Here is a 19,158-nt window from a genome sequence, read left to right on the forward strand (position 1 = left end):
CTTGTCTCTGTCTGATCTCTTATCGATGCCAATTTTATCTCAAGTGTGAAGGAGCTACTGTACATTCAGTTTGAATATACAGTATATGGCTATGACTTAAACCTTCTGTTCCAAGTATGTCTAAGGCTTCCTAATTACATCTACTTCTCCAGAAACACAAAAATGCAATGTGTGTGAGCATGTAACAGGGAAGCCTGAGGATTTGAGTACCAGCTGCATATGCATATTTGTGTATATGAGTACCTCCCTTTGAAACTGTTGGTGCTCCTTGTATTTCAGCCTGGCCTCTCAGCAGTTTTGAGGAGTACTCTCAAAAACTGGACATGAATTGTTAAAATTTTCATGTCAGTGAGAGTGAATTTATAGGTAATGAATTATAATAGGGAGCATATTTCGCGTCAGGAATAGTATTTTTGTCGAGGGATATGTCACCATGACAACCAGGAAAACAAAGTTTTAAAAGACATGGCAAGCTGTATTTTAACCTAAAGCGTAAGCCACAAATTTGTAATGCATTACGTTAACCAAATGATATTTGCAATTAATAACATATTTTAAAAAAATATGTGAAAAAGCTGTGAGGTGTATGATTCAAAACTTGAGTCTCCAGGATGAAAGTCAAGACAGCCTACTCCACCACCATCGCTCACAACTACCAGACTTTTTCTTGCATCTTGATCAGCACATGTAAGAGCTGAGTGTTGAAAAATTCTGTTCAAGGACATAAAATAATGTTGGGAAATTCATGCCAAAGACTCGAGGAATAAAAAAGAAAGAAAATTGGTGTCCAAAATCACACTCCAGTAGATTAAACCTTGTGACTATATCACAAACTGTTGTTAGACTGAGTTGTGTAGTTGTAGGTAGGATAATCAGTGTTATTAATTTCTTTGTGTTTTGCAAGTTATGTCTAATCAGTGTATTTTTTTTTTTTTGTTCTTCTAGGCTGATTGCACTACTGGGGGGAAATATAAATCCATGTAGAAAAAAAAACTGATCAAGTTTATTTTGGCGTTGTTGACCATATGCTTGATTTATTGTTTTCTTGTATCTTCTAATTTACTTTGTCTTTGATAACTTCAAACTTGACACTGTACGATTTTTCCAACAAAAAGTTTAAATTAGTTATATAAACTGTCATTGCCGTAGGCAAAGACTGCACAGCCAGACAAAGAAACATAGGTGCTACGTGGGCTATGCATCACATGGTGCAAAGCACTCCAGTGAATAATCAAATAAGCAAGAATGATATAAGATCCTTCTGGGAACTCATTTCACCTTTTGGGTTGAAAAATGGTATAGCTGCTATTTTGTCTAAGTTTGAAATGTCATTGCAATATTAGAGAGCCAGAAAAGAGAATAGTTGATGCTGTACTGACTACTGCTGCTTGGAAAAGACAGTAAGGAGGTGGAAGAACACAAGACACTTGCTGGCATGTTGCACTGGATGGGTGCCTGGAAGAAAGGGGCTACAGATCCCTACACAGTCTTGTTGCCAGTACCAGGATTTTTAGGCATGATACAAGCAGCTATGGTCAGCTAGTATACAGTTACTCTGTCAGTGCGCATTTGCGTGTGAGTGTATGTCACCCCAACTGACTCACTGTATTGCTTATGGATGCTGGAGAGATCCATCCTTTCTTTCTCTATTTGTTGTGTTTAACACCTATAGAAATAAATATCATATCATTGTTCGATGGGATCATCAGCATTAGCAGTGGTTACTTAGACACCTACAGATACCTCTATACTCTGATCCCTTCATCACAGTCCACCCACCCTTTACCTCTCTTTCTTTTCACTTTAGCAAACTAAGTAGCTACTGAAGATATGCAAAGATGTAGCTAATTTTGAGCACATTTAAACAAGGCAGCTATCTACCTTCACTTCCATTAATTTTCTATTATTTTAGGCAATTAGCAAATGGCTTAATTATAAATATATTAATCAAAAAATAAGGTATTGTCTCTGGTTTTAAAGGATCTTGATATCTTTTTCTTAATGACTTTTTTATGAAACTGAAGTGCTCAATTAATGAATTTTGGATAATCAATCAACCCTTCCCTTCACATTTTTATTAACTGCTCTCTGTCGTTTCCTATAATATCTCCATCTGTGGGTATGCAATCCCTTTCTTTCTTACTGAAGTAACTCTGATAGAGTCTTGTATCATTATGGAGTTCTCCATATTTCATCTCTCTGCGGTTCCCTCCTTCCTTTCATCACCTTCACCATCTCCCTTTACTGCCCTATGATTTGCATTTGTCTCCGTCTTACTCAACAAGCCTTGATACCTACTTTATTTCCCTGAGCTTTTTACTGTAATGCATGCTTTGAAAACATCTCAATCCAGCTTTTCATTTGTCCTCCCATTTATTTTTAATTCTCCTTTTCTACTCGTTTGCTAATGTTGCTCTCACGATTCATCAATGTATTTACTGTCTTCCAAATCTATGTACACAGCTGCAGATAATTAAGTTTTTTCATGCTGGCTCAGGCACAGGGAAAGGCACCAATAGCATTGGGAAATCCCTTACTGGTAAATGGTGTAAACACTGCTAAATATTTTGTTTGATATACAGTATGTCACTAATGTGTTAGATAAACACCATCAGATCAGCCTGTTTGCGCAATCCGTGTGTAAAATACCAAAGAGACACATATTCACCCACTCAGAAATCAGAAAATCTTGTTTCCTATAAATAATACAGTTCTGGATTGGGTCAATCTGTTACAGGTAAATGAACATACCCAAGCTCCCCATCTCATGCCAGTTATTGCCAAATGATGACAAAGTGAACTGATTGAAATGCAGTTCCTGTAGCTATTTTGTCAAAATCTGATCAGACTTTCTTTTTTTCTTTCTTTCCAGTGAAACGTTTCACTTTCTTTCTTTCCAGTGAAACGTTTCACTTTCGGAGAGTAATGATTGTGTACAAGCGTATTACACATTTAAAAATAATAGTAATATGAAAAAAAAAACCTTTCCCCCTACATGTTCACATGATAGATCCACTAGATTAAGGAAGTGTTGGGGAAAAAAGAAAACGACACACATCTGTCCTAGCGAAGTAATAGCAGTAAAAGCCCAAAGGCTGTAAACAGAAGAGCTGTGGATTTTCCCAGGGGACACGTTCATCTCCTTGACTTTACAATAGATTGAGCCGGGGCACAAAGATATATATGGCGTCAGGTTTGTCTGAATGGATTGAGGGTGGATGAGCGAATAGCCAAAGGAAAGAAGAGATGAGAAAAAGGATAAACTGTCAACCCATGGGCCACTATACCCACACCACATATGCCCATAGTTTATTTTGATTCTGTACTTTCTCTTGTGAGCACACACACACAGTAAATCTGTGACAGGATTTTAGTCAGCTAGGAGTAAAATAAACACTGCTAACATTAAAGGATGCAGTGAGGAGCAGAAGAGGAGGATGAAATGAGGATCAGGATAGATAAGGGATGGAAAAGGGAGAGGGAAAGCTGGGGACTTTCAGAGAGGCAAACAAAAAACCAAAGCAATAAAGAGGTGAAGAGTCAAAAGAGTGAAGAAGCAAGGATAGGTGAATGTTTATGTTACCATGAGGGTAAACAAGAGATGATGGAGAAAGCGGCTGGTGAGTGAAGATGTTGCGAAAGATTGGGAGGTGAAAATCGAAAGATTCTGAAGGAGGAATGTTAGATAGGATGTGGCACAGGAAAGCAGATGATTCCAAACTGAGGACACTGTATAGTATTCTGCAGTGCTGTAAGGCACTTAAAATAAAAATCACTGCAAGACTGTGACTCTGAAATGATTGGGGCTGAAAGGTAAGCACTCAGAGGGGCTGTTTTGAACAAGAAGGGAGATAACAGGGGAGTGGGTTGAGAGGGTAGGAGGTAGAGGTATATTTGATAGCACTAGAGGCCTAACAGGAAGGAATAAGAAGTGAAGTAAGCACACACAAAGTGTCTCATTGCTGAGGAGAATTTAGGAAGCGGAGCACAAAAAGTCTCTGGCAAAAGTGACATATTTTGAATAGATATATTTATGAGTCCTTATGTTTTCTAATAGCGTTTTACATCACGGCAACACTGTTACTACTCTGCTACCATATATCTGTTTAATTATACTCTTGTGAGCACACACACACACACACACACACACAATAACACACAATAAAAATTAATTCACTGGCAGGCACTGAGAAGCATCAAATAGCGAGCAAGTATCACATTTCGCACTGTGTCTTTTTTCCTTGTGTAGATATTGTCTAAAAGAAATCACTCTTGACTGTGGGTTGACATAAGACAAATGGATTTTTGAGGATTACTATTTGCTGAAAACTGAAAGTTATGCTAATTCAATGGAAATCACATAGGTGGTAGATGCTGAAAGAAGAGTGGTGAATTTTAACAGGGGATGAAGTAGCCACTAGAGAAGAAGGGCATGGGGTGCATTTTAATTGGATTTAAAGAACAATTGAGTTGCTGGATTGATGAGTGGATGAATGGAGAAAAGGAACAAAAAAAAAAAACTTCCCACAATTATCTCCTGTACATGTTTCAGGTAATGGAAAACAAAGTAAAGGAATTAGTTTTTAGACCAAATGAGAGGAAAAAGAAAATAGAGCACGGCTGTGGTAAAGAGGCACTTATCTGGCATCCTCATAAAAACTAGGAACTAAAATCTGGGTTCATTATACAGTTCACTTCAAGTTGAATTTGTGAGAGGCAGGAGAAGAGTAGAGGAGTTACAAAAGAGAGCAAGGTGGAAGGATGAGTGGAGTGAAATTAAGGGTTATTTTGCAAAAATAAGAGAAGAGGGAATGTAGGAAAAGTGGCATGTTAGGAATTTCATTGCAAATAAAAAAAGAAGAAAAAACTGTGAGACAGATACTGAAATAAAAGGGGACGGCTTATTCATCTGGTGAGTGTGATAACAGTGAATGCAGCCACTGGATGAATATAGTGGTAAAGGGTACTGAGGGAGAAATGAGGAGAGAAATGAGGAGAGGAGCGCAGATAGAGTTACAGACAAGACAAAAAGAGCCTGGATGAAAGAGAGGATGTATACATCTCCAGGGCACAAAGACTAGAGCTGAATAGATGATGTTAAATGTGACAAGATGAAGGGACCAAAGGGGGTCCATTAAATGTTAATGGGAACAGGGTAGACGGTCGAGAGGCTACCCGGGGCAAGAATAAGAACAGATTGTGTTTGTGAGAAATCATTGGTCTGGTATTTTCAGCAACAGGAAGTGCCAGAAGTCTAAAGAACCTACAGTGATAAATTTCTAAAGAAACAGAGTCGAAAAGGGCACGTTATCTTTTACTCATTCTACCCCCCTGAGCACATTAATTCAAGTGCAAATTCCCTGAAGGAGCGTATATCAGCAAACTACGATTCCACACATCCACGCAGGTGCTAACAGAGGCATTTACAGTATAGAGCAGAGCATATTTTCAGCCTGCCAGCTCTGTGACTAAGCATCTCTCCCTGCCACTCAGTGCTTAGTCGTGTATGGCACTGTGCATGGCAGCAGTTTGGAACTGTGGACCTTCAAACAATACATGTAACAATATACGGACACAAGTAGGTCATTCAAACACACACTCACACACTAAACACAGAGATACACTTCTGGCTAGGACAGTGCTTTGTGAGCTTGCAGGACTTCCTATTTGTCTATGAATTTCTGATCAAACCAGCCACTTTCTTTTGATTACACACTCATCTTACAGCCAGGGGATACATGGTTTTTCATTCAACCACTCTTCTGCTGAAAACAAACTAAGTCCTCCCTGTTGCTGGAAGTATAATCATAACCTAATGAATAAATAATACAATATCTGTTTGCTAGGTGTTTTTGTTTTTGCTGCTGAATAGAGACACTTGGGAGATTTGTGAGGAGACTCCCCCTTACACAATGGCAGTCTTTTTTAATATCTTTGTTGCATTGTAGATCATAGATTAAGAGGACTGTTATATTAGAGATAATATGCTAATGTTAACTACACTTTCCCCTTATTTAACATAAAATAGTTCCACAGAGAGGCAGAGGCTGTGCTTTAGGGAGAGAGAGACTCTAAATTTCTTGTGTTTATTGGTTCTCTTCAGGTATTGATTTCCTTGCTTCCTATCCATCTGTCTTTCGCTGTTGTTTCCATCCTTCAGACACTGGGTCACAGAATCTGGAGGACAGTGTGTCAGTGTGATAAAGTCTGTATGGTGTGTGTCAGTGTGTGGTGGAAGGAGAGCTGCTTTGAGAGACACAGCTAGAAGAATCGGTCACACCTGGACGCAGGTGAAGTGCTTGCAGTTCATTTATTCTGACAGACCAACAAGCAGGAGACAGTGCTCAATAACATGCTCTGCTGCAAACAACTCATGTAAAATGCACGCTGACATACAAACATAAAAACGTCTGCATATAAACATTAAGTGGATGGGACAGAGTGTATACTTGATTTATGTAGTGTGTGTTTTTGCAATGGTACTGAAAAGCAGACGAGGCTAATAAAACCCCCATGGCCAAGCACCTGAAGTTGTAGAGAGACACCTGTGTTTAGGAATGACTGATATTTACATCTCTCACATGAACACCTCTCCATAGCTGTTTGTCAGGTCTTAGCTGTTTTAGGGAGACTGAATCCGGCATCATTTATCATGCATCACTGCCCACACAGGGGTGGGGCGTTTGCGTGCGTGGGTTGGCGATGATGTTGGGTTGTGAGTGTGGTTTGGTGGTGGTTGTAGTTCATGATGATACGTCAAGAATTCCAAATAGCAATACTTTCTATTTTTTGCCTACGCCATGGCTCACAATATGAAGTGCTTTGAAGTAACTATTGTTTTAATTTGGCAGTCTAGAAATAGAAGTTAATCGGATTGGATTGAACCGAATTGAACTGAAATACAGATCTATCATTTACTCTTAAAACATTGTTCATCCCTACAGCTTAACATCGTACCAGTAGCTCTAGCTCCTTCTCATGTTCATTCATTAAACTGTTGCCTACATCAGAGTGATGTAAACTTGGGTTGGGTTAATCCAACGAGCCCTTTAAGTTATTAGCAAAAAGTATTAATGAGGCTAATGCTTAGAAGCCCCCCACAGACTTAAGGATGTGTGATGTAGAGGGGATGAGGGCACTAATTCTCCAAAGTGCCCCAATAACTAATGGATTAGCAAAGCTTTCCATTAGCCAAAGCCTTGATCGTGCTAGGCTAATGTGCTGTTTCTAGACTGGAACAATGCAGCTAGTTAAAAAAAAAGTTAGTTAGCATGCCAGCTATAATACACATGTACAGACTGAGTAATTTCCCTAGATGTCCTCAGCCCAAAAATCAATCTCAGTGCCAGTTTTATTTAAATAGCACAATCCATTTCACGTGAGCTATGAAAAATAAAAACATTAAAACTATGGCAAAAATAAGAGAAAACAAAAAAACACGACAAAAACTAAAAAATAGAAATTAACATGCACACAAACTCACACAGTTATTAACTGTAAGCTACTTAGAATAAAAAGGTTTCAAGTCTATTTTTGAATGTAGACACAGTTGCAATTGACCTCAGGTCAGCGGGCAGCTTGTTCCAAAGAAGAAGACCACAGTAAGTGAAAGCACCTTCAGCACACTTAGATCTAATTCTGGGAACTGTCTTACGATCCTCAGCCGATGACCTGAGGAGTCTAGTTGGGTTATAGACACTGAGCAAGTCAGAGATGTACTGAGGGTCCAAACCATTGAGTGCTTTATGAACTCAAAGAAAGATTTTAAAGGCGATTCCGTAATGAACTGGGAGCCAGTGACGTGACTTCATCACTCGGGTTACATGTTCAACTATTCAGAGACATGTAGGCTCACTCGCACAGGTCTAACAACCCTGTGATAGGCCCAGGTGCAGATATTTTTCAGGCCCTTACTGCCACATCATATTGAGCAAACACACATCATATACTCTTTCCTCCTCTTTCACACAGACACACAAACACAGGCTGCATTTACTAGCATGTGAGCTGCATATTCCTAGATTTTATACTGTGCATTTAGACATTTGAACATTTTATTTACACTGCCTTTGACATAGTATTTTATTCTATTCTATTGTTTTTTCTTAATTTTTGCTGCTCTTAATTTCGTACTGTCCACTTTCTGCCGTGACCAAGCAAATCTTATCTCTCTCATCTCTTAAAAAACATTGGCCTTTGGTTCACAAGATCTGACCATCTGACTGTCTTTGCTCACTTGCTCACTAGACATGACTGGACTTACCTGTGCTCAAACATTAGGTTCCTGGTAGATCGATTCTGGGCTCAATGATTTTTAAGAATAGAGGCTGTGACTAAGCAGCATGGTGAGAGTTTGTGAAGTTTAATCATATATTGTTAGAGTTTAATTAATTCCTCAAAAGTGGACTTGAACAATGGGCAGTGAGACTGAAACTGTATTAGCTTCTACACATTAATCATCTACATCAATGCAGAATGAAATGGTTTTTTGGAAAAAACCCTTCAGCTATTGCTAAAAAGGAAAATTGCTTCCAACAATGTTTTTGCCAGTTAATTACAAAAAGGGTTTGCGTTCATATATTTAAAGTTATTGCTCATAAAATCAGATCAGTGTCCTGGAACTGCTTGAGTGACAACTTCAGCCAGTCAGTCAACTTCAAGTCAAACTGTTTTTGAGCAGACCATCCCTCATACGTATTTAATCTTCTGTGTTAACTTTTTTGTTTATAATTTCAGACAAATAAAGAGTGACATGAATTTGGTTTTAGGGTGACTGTAACATCTCGTAAATAAATAAGGCCAGTGATGCTTGAACTAACGTGAATTAATTAAACTTGATTTAATTAAACAAACTGAATTAAACTACAAAACGAAATTAATCAGACAGCACGCTATGCATCAGTAAAACACGCATGCACACAAATCTACAGGCACACATACTAATTTCTCCTGATTTGAGACTTCATCCTCACCTCTTTGAACACTTTGAAATCCAACTCATTAGGTTGTTTTTGTGCAACCAGCTGACACGGTATTCATTGTCATATTGTATAGGTCACATGTTACACACACACACACACACACTTGCACACATGCAGTGCTTTATTCTGCCCTCTCAGCACGATGATTCTGTCTCCTCGAGCTTCTCTTTTTCTAAAACTTTTTTTCTTTTCACTTTCTTTCTTTGGCTTTATTTTTGCAGTGTCAACAGATTACTCCCTGTGGCATTACACAGGCTGACTGTGTGTGTTTTAGATTGTGCTAACTTGCTTTTATACATTGCCATTTCACAGTTTGTGTGTCTGCATCTCTGTTTGTGTTGCTATACTGTCTTTGAACAGTCTTTCACCGCTCTTTGTTTTTCTCAGTAAATCTGTGACAGGATTTTAGTCAGCTAGGAGTAAAATAAACACTGCTAACATTAAAGGATGCAGTGAGGAGCAGAAGAGGAGGATGAAATGAGGATCAGGATAGATAAGGGATGGAAAAGGGAGAGGGAAAGCTGGGGACTTTCAGAGAGGCAAACAAAAAACCAAAGCAATAAAGAGGTGAAGAGTCAAAAGAGTGAAGAAGCAAGGATAGGTGAATGTTTATGTTACCATGAGGGTAAACAAGAGATGATGGAGAAAGCGGCTGGTGAGTGAAGATGTTGCGAAAGATTGGGAGGTGAAAATCGAAAGATTCTGAAGGAGGAATGTTAGATAGGATGTGGCACAGGAAAGCAGATGATTCCAAACTGAGGACACTGTATAGTATTCTGCAGTGCTGTAAGGCACTTAAAATAAAAATCACTGCAAGACTGTGACTCTGAAATGATTGGGGCTGAAAGGTAAGCACTCAGAGGGGCTGTTTTGAACAAGAAGGGAGATAACAGGGGAGTGGGTTGAGAGGGTAGGAGGTAGAGGTATATTTGATAGCACTAGAGGCCTAACAGGAAGGAATAAGAAGTGAAGTAAGCACACACAAAGTGTCTCATTGCTGAGGAGAATTTAGGAAGCGGAGCACAAAAAGTCTCTGGCAAAAGTGACATATTTTGAATAGATATATTTATGAGTCCTTATGTTTTCTAATAGCGTTTTACATCACGGCAACACTGTTACTACTCTGCTACCATATATCTGTTTAATTATACTTCCTTCTTTCTTTTTCTAGACAACACAACATATGACTGTAATAGCTTGGTATTCATAATAAATGTCCAGTGCATTTGGAAACAATCTCCAAAATGTTTTTCCGGGCCCTTTAATTAACTCTGCAATGTGGTGACCTTGCCTTGGTGCACTCTTACTCTTTTACAAAGACTCCTAGGATCAACAGTATGACATATACTTTCACTGGTGATTTTTCTTAGAATAAAACAAGTAGTACAACATTTTTTCTATGCTTTGAAATCTAATATATGCCTTCTTTTTTTCTTCTTTGTCTGCTCCCTCCTTCCGTTAGCCTGTGAGCTGATGAACCGTGGAATCCTGGCTCTGGTCAGTTCAATTGGCTGCATGTCGGCAGGCAGCCTTCAAACTCTAGCTGATGCCATGCACATCCCCCACCTCTTTATCCAGCGCTCCCCAGCGGGAACACCCCGTTCAGCCTGCCCACCGACCAGTCGAGTCCCTGGAACAGATGACTACACCTTAATGGTTCGCCCACCTGTCTATCTCAATGAGGTCATCATGCAAGTGGTATCTGAGTATAGCTGGCAGAAGTTTGTTCTCTTCTATGATTCTGATTTCGGTAAGGAAATATCTATCTATCTATCTATCTATCTATCTATCTATCTATCTATCTATCTATCTATCTATCTGTCTGTCTGTGTCCATTACATACAAACGCGACATTTTAGTAGGTTATGAAGACGATCTGCTTTAACTGCCGTCTCCAACAGTACATTACAGAGAAAGATAATGGACACACTTCCTTTTTGCTTTTTTCTTACCTTCTCTCGCCCAAACACACATGGATAGACAGGCGTATACATGCGTATACGTGTGCCAGGGCACACTGAAAGAGGCAACCTGTGTCTTCATGCAAGTGACACATCTGTTTGTGTGGATGCGTTACTTTTCTTTATCTCGCGACCACGCTTTCTGGTCCATTAATTCTATCATTAGACCAGAAACATCTTTGTGTCCCTTTTATAAAGAGCCGAAAAGATTTGTCAACCTTGGTCAGTTTTCTTCTAATATTTCTTTTGCTGTTGGTGTGTGTGCAGATATATATGTTGTTGGGGTTTTTTGTTTTGCTTTTTTGTAGTATCTGTGCATGATGTTTGTTGGGGCTGCATAAGTTGTACGATTAGTGACCCCACCCATTGCAATTCCTTGTCTACAACAAACCTATTATCTCTTTACTCAGTTGATCCTCTCCTTGTGTTTGAGGTTACAAACTTGATCAAACTCTCATATACCATATACCCTTTCAGTATATGTCTACACAGGGTCAAGAGCATGTTCTGGTCTGATTTATCCTCCTCATCACTAGATTGACTGCCTGTCATTGTAGGGCTTTCCTTCCAGGTCAACCATCTATCTTTACTTTCATTTCAAAAGGTGATACAGAAGATAAAGGTACTAAGGCAAAGCTTCTAATAGGTTAAAACTCAGAAAAAAATACTTTGGTATCATGCTTGCTAATGGAAAACACCAGCAGTGACATCATTCATTGGTGGGTCGACTGAAGTACAGCACTAAGAGCTTTAGCTCATAGAAAGCAATGTATACGCTTTCTGCCCTAGGTGATTCATTGTTGATTTACTTGTCATAGCCATAATGGAGCTCCATTCCTCTCATTGCAGTCAATTTACACAATCAATATGTTGTATGCATTGAACTCCGATGGGATCACTCCTGTGGACATATTTTTAAGTTGAAGGTTGAAGCATTTAGTCAGTGTACTGAGAACAGTAGGTCATAAAATGTATCTTCTAACTAGGCAGCTCTGCCAAGCATTTTATACTGAATGAATACTGAACATTGTTAATGGTGCCCTTTTAGAAATGCTAATGCTAACAGCATGATAAAACAACATTTGAAAACAGAATTTTTATCCAGTCTGGTAGTTGATAGTCTATATTCCAAAAGCAATTTCAAGTGTGCTAAGAACCACAGTCTTCCTCTATGAGTCTGCTACACTGTTAGCATAATGTTAGCTAATGTTTAACATGGCATTAGTTTGTGGAGAAAGATTAATGTTACAAGGTCTTCAATGATAAAAACAAAACACACACACAAAAAAACCAGAGAAAACCTCAACAATCAGACAACTCCCTGCGAGGAAGCACTTCAGACTTGACAATAGAAAGAAAAAAACTCCCTTTTAATAGGAAAGAACTTCTGGTAGAAACAGCTAGACCGGTCGGGGTGTCGCATTGAATATATAGATATACAACTAATGTGTGTCTGACAATAACTTTTAAATCCAAAAGTTTTTTGTCAGAGTTAACTGGTCGAAACCTTTCATTATACTCAAACCCGGTAGGTTTAGTTTCCTCTCTTGATTATGCAAAGTTAAGCAATCCTGTGGAAGCCTTCCATACAGAACACGAGGTCTTTAAAATTGCATGCAGATTATGAAATGATATATTTATTCCTTCAGGGATAAGTTTTTTCTAACCTTGCTTTTATCATGACTGTACGTGGATTTTTTTTACCTTTTCAAGCTAGCACTTGTTAAACCACCCATTTTAAATCTAAAATTACTCCCAAATGTACCGTTTACATGTAATATAGTAAAACTATATGTAATATAATGTACAAAACATACATATACACACACGCATGCAGGCACAAGTTGGTACTTCACTTTAATCCCTCCACCCTCTGTGACCACTGATTCATCAGATGGATAATCTGGGGTTTCTCCGTGCTGTTCTCTCAGCCACAGAAGGCCCCTTTAAAGACATCACTGCAGTTCCCTAATGGCCTAACCTCCTGTTTAAGGAAAAAAGGCAGAGGCAAGAGAGAGGGAGAGAGGGAGAAACTTAGAGAGAAGCAGAAAGAGAAACAGAGATGGTCTTTTAAGATGATAGCAATGTTCCCAAAAGGCCTTGCTTCTGTACAAGGAGAGTTCTTTAGAGAACAGACAGTCAAGTGTGTCCTCTCAAATGAAGCTACGGTGAAACTGTCCCAATCCCTATTTTCAGCTCTACTGGTGCGTTCCGGACACTGAGAACACATGTTTTCTCTCTATCATTTTTCCCTCCCTTCTCACGGTTTATCTCTCTTCTCCATTTTCCTTTTCTTCTCTGACCACCTATGTGATTTTTCTTCCAGTTTTTCCTCAGGTGTCTAATATTCTAACTGTAAAATATGATGTATGTTGAAAATTAGAATGACAGTTGTCATTACAACTGAGTGACCTTGCTCATAATCCACTCAGAACCATAGGATCATTGGCCTCGTTGGAAAAACACAGGGAGCACCGCTTTGTGGAAAAAACCCTGTTGACATTAAGATGATTTGTTTTGCTTTGCTGTTAGCCAATGACAAGAGGGACCTTAGGCACAATGGAAAAAGGTTAAAGCACGGAAAAGCCATTTTAAAACTGTGCTGTGTGGTTAACAGCATTTTATTTTTTCTTATTCGGAAAAATCAATACAGTTGCTGAATATAAGTTTCTGTGTGGATAAATGCACTTATTGCTTTTAGAATGTTACTGGAAATCTTATTAGAGTGGAGGACAAATTCATGTGATCCCCTGTTGAATTTGTAAGTTCGCTTACTTACAAACTACAAAATATCAACCAAAAATTCATAGAAACACATTACATAAAAGTTGTAATTTGATTTGCATGTGACTGAGTTAAATAAGTATTTGAATCATAAGTAAAACACGATTTAGTACTTGGTAGAGAAACCTTTGTTACCAATTACAGCAGTAAGCTGTTTTTCTGTAGTTGGTCACCAGGTTTGCCCACATTTCAGGATATTGTCCCACTTCTCTTTACGGAAACTCTCTAAATCCTTTAGGTTTCTTAGTTGCTGCTTGACAACTCGAACTCTGGCCACTCTTTGACCTTAATGTGCATCTTCTTTAGTCACTCCTTTGCTGACTTAGCAATATGTTTTGGGTCATTGTCATCATGAAAGAACCATCTTCAGTGTTCTTGCTGAGGGAAGGAGGGATGTTTCTTTGTGCTTGACTGTCAGAACGGTGTTTTTTGGGTCATGTTCAGCATTTCTCTTGACAAACATAGATTAGTTGAGTTGATGTTTCTAAATAACTGGAAAAGCAGTTGTCACCTTTTCACCAAACTTCCTGCTAATAGTCCTGTAGCCCATTCTATCCTTGTGCAGGTCTACAGAGGATGTACCTGACATCCTTTAACAGCTTTTTGGTCTTGCCCATGGTGGTGGATAAGTTGGGATGTATGAAACTGGTTCTGTGCACAGTTGGGCTTTATCAAACAACGAATGTCAATCAGGAGTACCCATAATAGATTGATTGATTGATTGATTGATCGTAATCTGTTTGCCACATGGGCACAAGGTCAATCTGCAGGACTCAGAATTCGGGTTGTAGGGGCTCAAATACTTATTTCTCCCAATGGCATGTGAATTCCATATTATCTTTGAGGTCACAGATAATATATACTTAATTTTTGACCTCATTAATCCACAGATTGTGACATCGAAAACAGCTATATGCCACTAGACTATTGAGAAGTCACTTACGTATATGCATCAACAAGGGGCACAGCCACTTACCTCACAAAGACTCCAACGCTAAATTTACTTTGGAGGTCAATAGAAAAACTCTGCAAATGAGTAGCATGCACCTCCTTGTTCCATTTTTCCCCACTATTGCACTGTGAAAAGTGTGAAAATGCCACTGCTGCCACAGCTTGTTGTGTATGACTTTGCTGTAGTGATGTTACACTAAAGAGTGTCATGCCACCTTGCATTGAGGAAAGAAAGAAAGAAAGAAAGAAAGAAAGAAAGAAAGAAAGAAAGAAAGAAAGAAAGAAAGAAAGAAAGAAAGAAAGAAAGAAAGAAAGAAAGAAAGAAAGAAAGAAAGAAAGAACTGTAATACTGTTGACTACACAGTCAAGTGGGGAAAGAAAAGTGTTTAAACACTAGGTCTTCTGGGATTTTTCTTTCTGAAAATGGTTTTACATTCAGAAATAACAGAATTGAAAATTTGTCTATTTTTTAATGAAAAAACAAAACAAAAAAGCAATAAAGATATCCATGTTTGGAAACACAGTATTGACTTTCCACTGCACATTGCAGTCACTTGTGTTATACAGATGAGCAGAGGTGTGGACTCGAGTCACATGACTTGGACTCGAGTCAGACTCGAGTCATTAATTTTATGACTTTAGACTTGACTTGAAAAAATGTTCTAAGACTTGTGACTTGACTTGGACTTTTACACCAATGACTTGGGACATGAATTGGACTTGAACCGGTTTACTTGAAAAGACTTGATATTTTACCCCAAATATAAAATTTAACATGCATATTATATAGAGATTGAAAATGTGACGTCATTCACGGGTAGAACCGCAAAGGATTCTGGGAACTCGTGGCAAGCGGTACTAGCGCACGCAGGCTTTCAATTGAAATCAGTCACACAGCAATAAAAAGAAACACAAAAATGTCAAGAAGCCGTTGTATTATTAACTGCAATAGCCGGTCGCATGACAGCCACGGGAAGCCGACGGGTAAAGAGATCGGTTGTTATCGGATTACGTCGTTGAAGAGAAATTGTTCAAGCCATGTTTCCGAAGTAACAAAGACGGCCTGGATTGCAGCCATTCAAAGATCAAATATAACGTCCCAGAACACTCCAGCTCACAGGTTAGTCTGCTCCAAGCATTTACACGAAGGTCAGTGTTTTTTAGTAGTTAATACGTCATTTTCATTACATAATTGGTGATATAGGTTACAAGCAAGTCTGGCGCTGAACAGAAATTGTCGCGCTATGCTCCTTTGTTTATTGTGCATAAATAGTGAATTGTCCTGACACAATATTGCGTTTCGCTTCTGTTATTATGGTACATTGACAAAAACATATACTTTTATTCACAGGATAAAACAGGGTTTTTGTATCACTAATTGCCCAGTACGATTACAGCATACAATATTGTTGTCACTGCTACATTTCTGTGATGGGTACCAGAAATTATTTCCACTACTAATTAATTACCCTTGAGCTCAAAGGTCCTATTAATAAACGGTTAAGGAATGTGTATTTATGAAGACGATTTGTGAGACTGGTAAACTTATGATACGTACGATGGTCTTTCTTTCTACACGGTGCATTTCAAGGTCCTGCACCCATCCGTCGGTAAACTGTACCTGGGCTTGTTGCAGTGACCTGAAGTTACTAAACTTCATGAGTGTATGCACTCACTCCAAGAACCGTATGATTATAAATATGCATATAAATATGCTACAATGAGATAGCTGACTTCATCTAACTAGCAAATGTTGTCCAGGCTACGTTGGTGATACAGTTTTTTTTTAATGTGTATGATATTTTTGTCATGCGATTTTAAAGCCGGTCCTACAACCGCATCCAAGAATAACATGCAGCTTATCTCAGAACTGTCGGTGAAAATTATTCTTGGAGCTAGGTTTAATTGAGCTGCATTTTAAAGAGGTGCAATTTCACAATTTGTGTATATTTTCTAAGTTCACTATTTTGTCATGTGTTGAGAAAAACACAGATTTTAAAATTACATGGTCTAATATTTACATTTAGCATATAACTGCAACATTATTTTTTCGTTTTTTTTTTTTAAAGACTCGAAAGGACTTGAAATTCAAAGTTTCAGACTTGTGACTTGACTCGAATTTTACACCAGTGACTTGAGACTCGACTCTGACTTGCCTGACATTACTTGAGACTTGACTTGAGACTTGAGGATAAAGACTTGAGACTTACTTGAGACTTGCAAAACAATGACTTGGTCCCACCTCTGCAGATGAGTAACAAATTAAAGGAGAAAGCCAACATCAGAAAAAGTAAGAAAATGGTAAATCGAGTGGTGTTTATGCAGAACTTTTCTATTCCATCACTCAGTCACTTTTACTTAGTGTTTTTTCTATCAGAAACATTCTGACATTGAGAGATATAAGGGGGTAAGTAGGGGTTGAATATTTTTCCCTAAGAATACTTTGACCTCATTTGGTATTTTCATAATGGGGGTGGGGAGCATTGTCATACCTCTCTCCATAATTCGCCATTACTCTTCAGTATGGTCAAGATCTGACTTTATCAAGACTTCAGCAAATTAATCACATTATTTCATTTTCATCAAACTATTCATCATTCATAGATGCTGGCATGGAAGATACCACTCCCATCAGGACAGAAATGTTTCATCACCGGGAAAGGTGGTTGCGCAGAACAACTTTATGTATATATTAACATTTTCTTTAATACTAAGTTTGTTGGTATGCCTGCTTAAGTATGCCTGTTTTACATTTTAAATGGAAGAAGATGATCAGTTGATCTCCACACCATCATTGGAGTGCTATATATTTATAGCATGACAAGCATATTAAAAATCACTCAGAGCTAATTATTTCTTCTCAGATTGCTCCTAAAGGGACAAAGTACCCACTCACTAGGGCTGCAACGATTAGTCGAGTTGTCAAGATTACATCGACTATCAAAATCATCGACGACTAATTTAATAGTTGAAGCTTTGTAAGATCCCAAAAGATGCAGGAATAAGTAGTAGGATTTAAGAGTGTAATAACGGACTGAAACAGAAGATGGCAGCACTGCATGTACAAGGATGCCAGCTGCTGTTAAACCCCTTTAAACTTTTAGGAGCCAAAAAGGGTGTAGTTTGTGTCTGTGAGTCCTCATGTGTACACCTGTGAGCATGAGCGCGCTTTTATTTAAAAGGTTCCTTCATGTAATGATCTGCTAGACACCACATATTTTCAAAAGCGCTCTGACGTTTTCGGAGACGTCCGTTACCCACCAACTTGATAGCTAGCCGGGCTTCAAGGCTCACTAGAGCCTGTGAGAACACCGGACTCCCGGCAAATCGTTTTCAACCCACCACCGTCTTTCGCTACTCAGGTTAAACAAGATATATAAGTCACTTAGATAACTTCAAAATGTTATTGTTTGGCTTTTTTTTCAGTATTTTTTAGTACATTTGTTCCTGAGTAAATCGGTTTGGCTGAGATTAAAGTTATCGTTTTTACACAGCTGAATAAACGTCAAGCAGACAACTGATTATCAGAAGTGTGAGATGCTCGAGAATATACTCCGGTGTCCTGTTATATTATAGATAACAAGGAGCAGACGGCTGAGTTTATTAAACTTCACCGAGACAATCTGCAAATTTAATTAAAATTTAGTAAACTATCATCTTGTCTTTATTTTTAGTTAGCACATACCTTAAACACTTCAAGCTGTAAGCTAATGATAGTTATATAAGAGCTGATGCATGCTGGTGCAATAAGCTGTACGTTTTACGTCCAATGGATGCATGATCTGATTAGTCGACTGTTGTGGGATTTCTCTTTAGTGTATTGTCCTTTAATGTATTGTCTTGATGAAATGCTTTCATGTTATTTAGTTTAGTACGTCTGGTTCACACCTCATTCACGCCGAGAAACAGATGGTGAGAAACTGGTGAATGTCTCCCAGGAGACGGAAGCTCACACAGGAAGACTTGACCCCAGAGTGGGGGAGATTCACACAGGTGATAGAGAGTTTTTCTGTTTAGAGCCAAGGTGTGAACTGCAACTGTAAAAGCCTTTTGTTCTGCGACTGTGTATAAAAGGGACCTGAATTGTTCATTATCAGAGACGACTTTCAGTGCCCCCTGACTGACGTCCCTCCTTATGCATGAGATAGTTCAGTTCAGTTCAGTTCAGTTCAGTTCTTTTTTATTTCAAACATATACATTCACCAACGTTTCATAAAATCATTCCATACAGTTGTTTGAAAAGGAGTAGGCAGAAGTATATACTTATTTAGCCCTATCCTCATCATCTAAATTTGAACAACAAAACTGTATACGCCTTCAACTTAGAACATATGTTGAGTATTGCAGCACCGACAGCGATCAACTCGAAGGAAAATGACGACGGAGGCAAAAATGTCCTTAATATTTTGGGAACTTTATTCCTCATCAACATGCGGCAAAACTTTTCTCATGGGTGCCATTTTCGTTGTGGTATACTTTTT

At 38.6% G+C, this 19,158-nt stretch overlaps 1 protein-coding gene and 1 long non-coding RNA gene across 2 annotated transcripts in view; one reads left to right on the forward strand and one right to left on the reverse strand.

Moving 5' to 3' along the window:
* Positions 1-19,158, forward strand: part of grid2 (glutamate receptor, ionotropic, delta 2) — a 539,815-nt gene that overhangs the window by 288,391 nt on the left and 232,266 nt on the right. The window contains exon 3 of the mRNA XM_080893112.1: positions 10,444-10,731. Coding sequence (XP_080749238.1) covers positions 10,444-10,731 — 288 coding nt within the window. The remainder of the gene's footprint in view (positions 1-10,443; positions 10,732-19,158) is intronic.
* The window catches only part of LOC308403567, an 82,361-nt gene that overhangs the window by 20,236 nt on the left and 42,967 nt on the right, over positions 1-19,158 (reverse strand). The window lies entirely within an intron of this gene.

Source organism: Rhamphochromis sp. 'chilingali' (genome assembly GCF_963969265.1).
Source record: "Rhamphochromis sp. 'chilingali' genome assembly, chromosome: 10".
NCBI lineage: Eukaryota > Metazoa > Chordata > Actinopteri > Cichliformes > Cichlidae > Rhamphochromis > Rhamphochromis sp. 'chilingali'.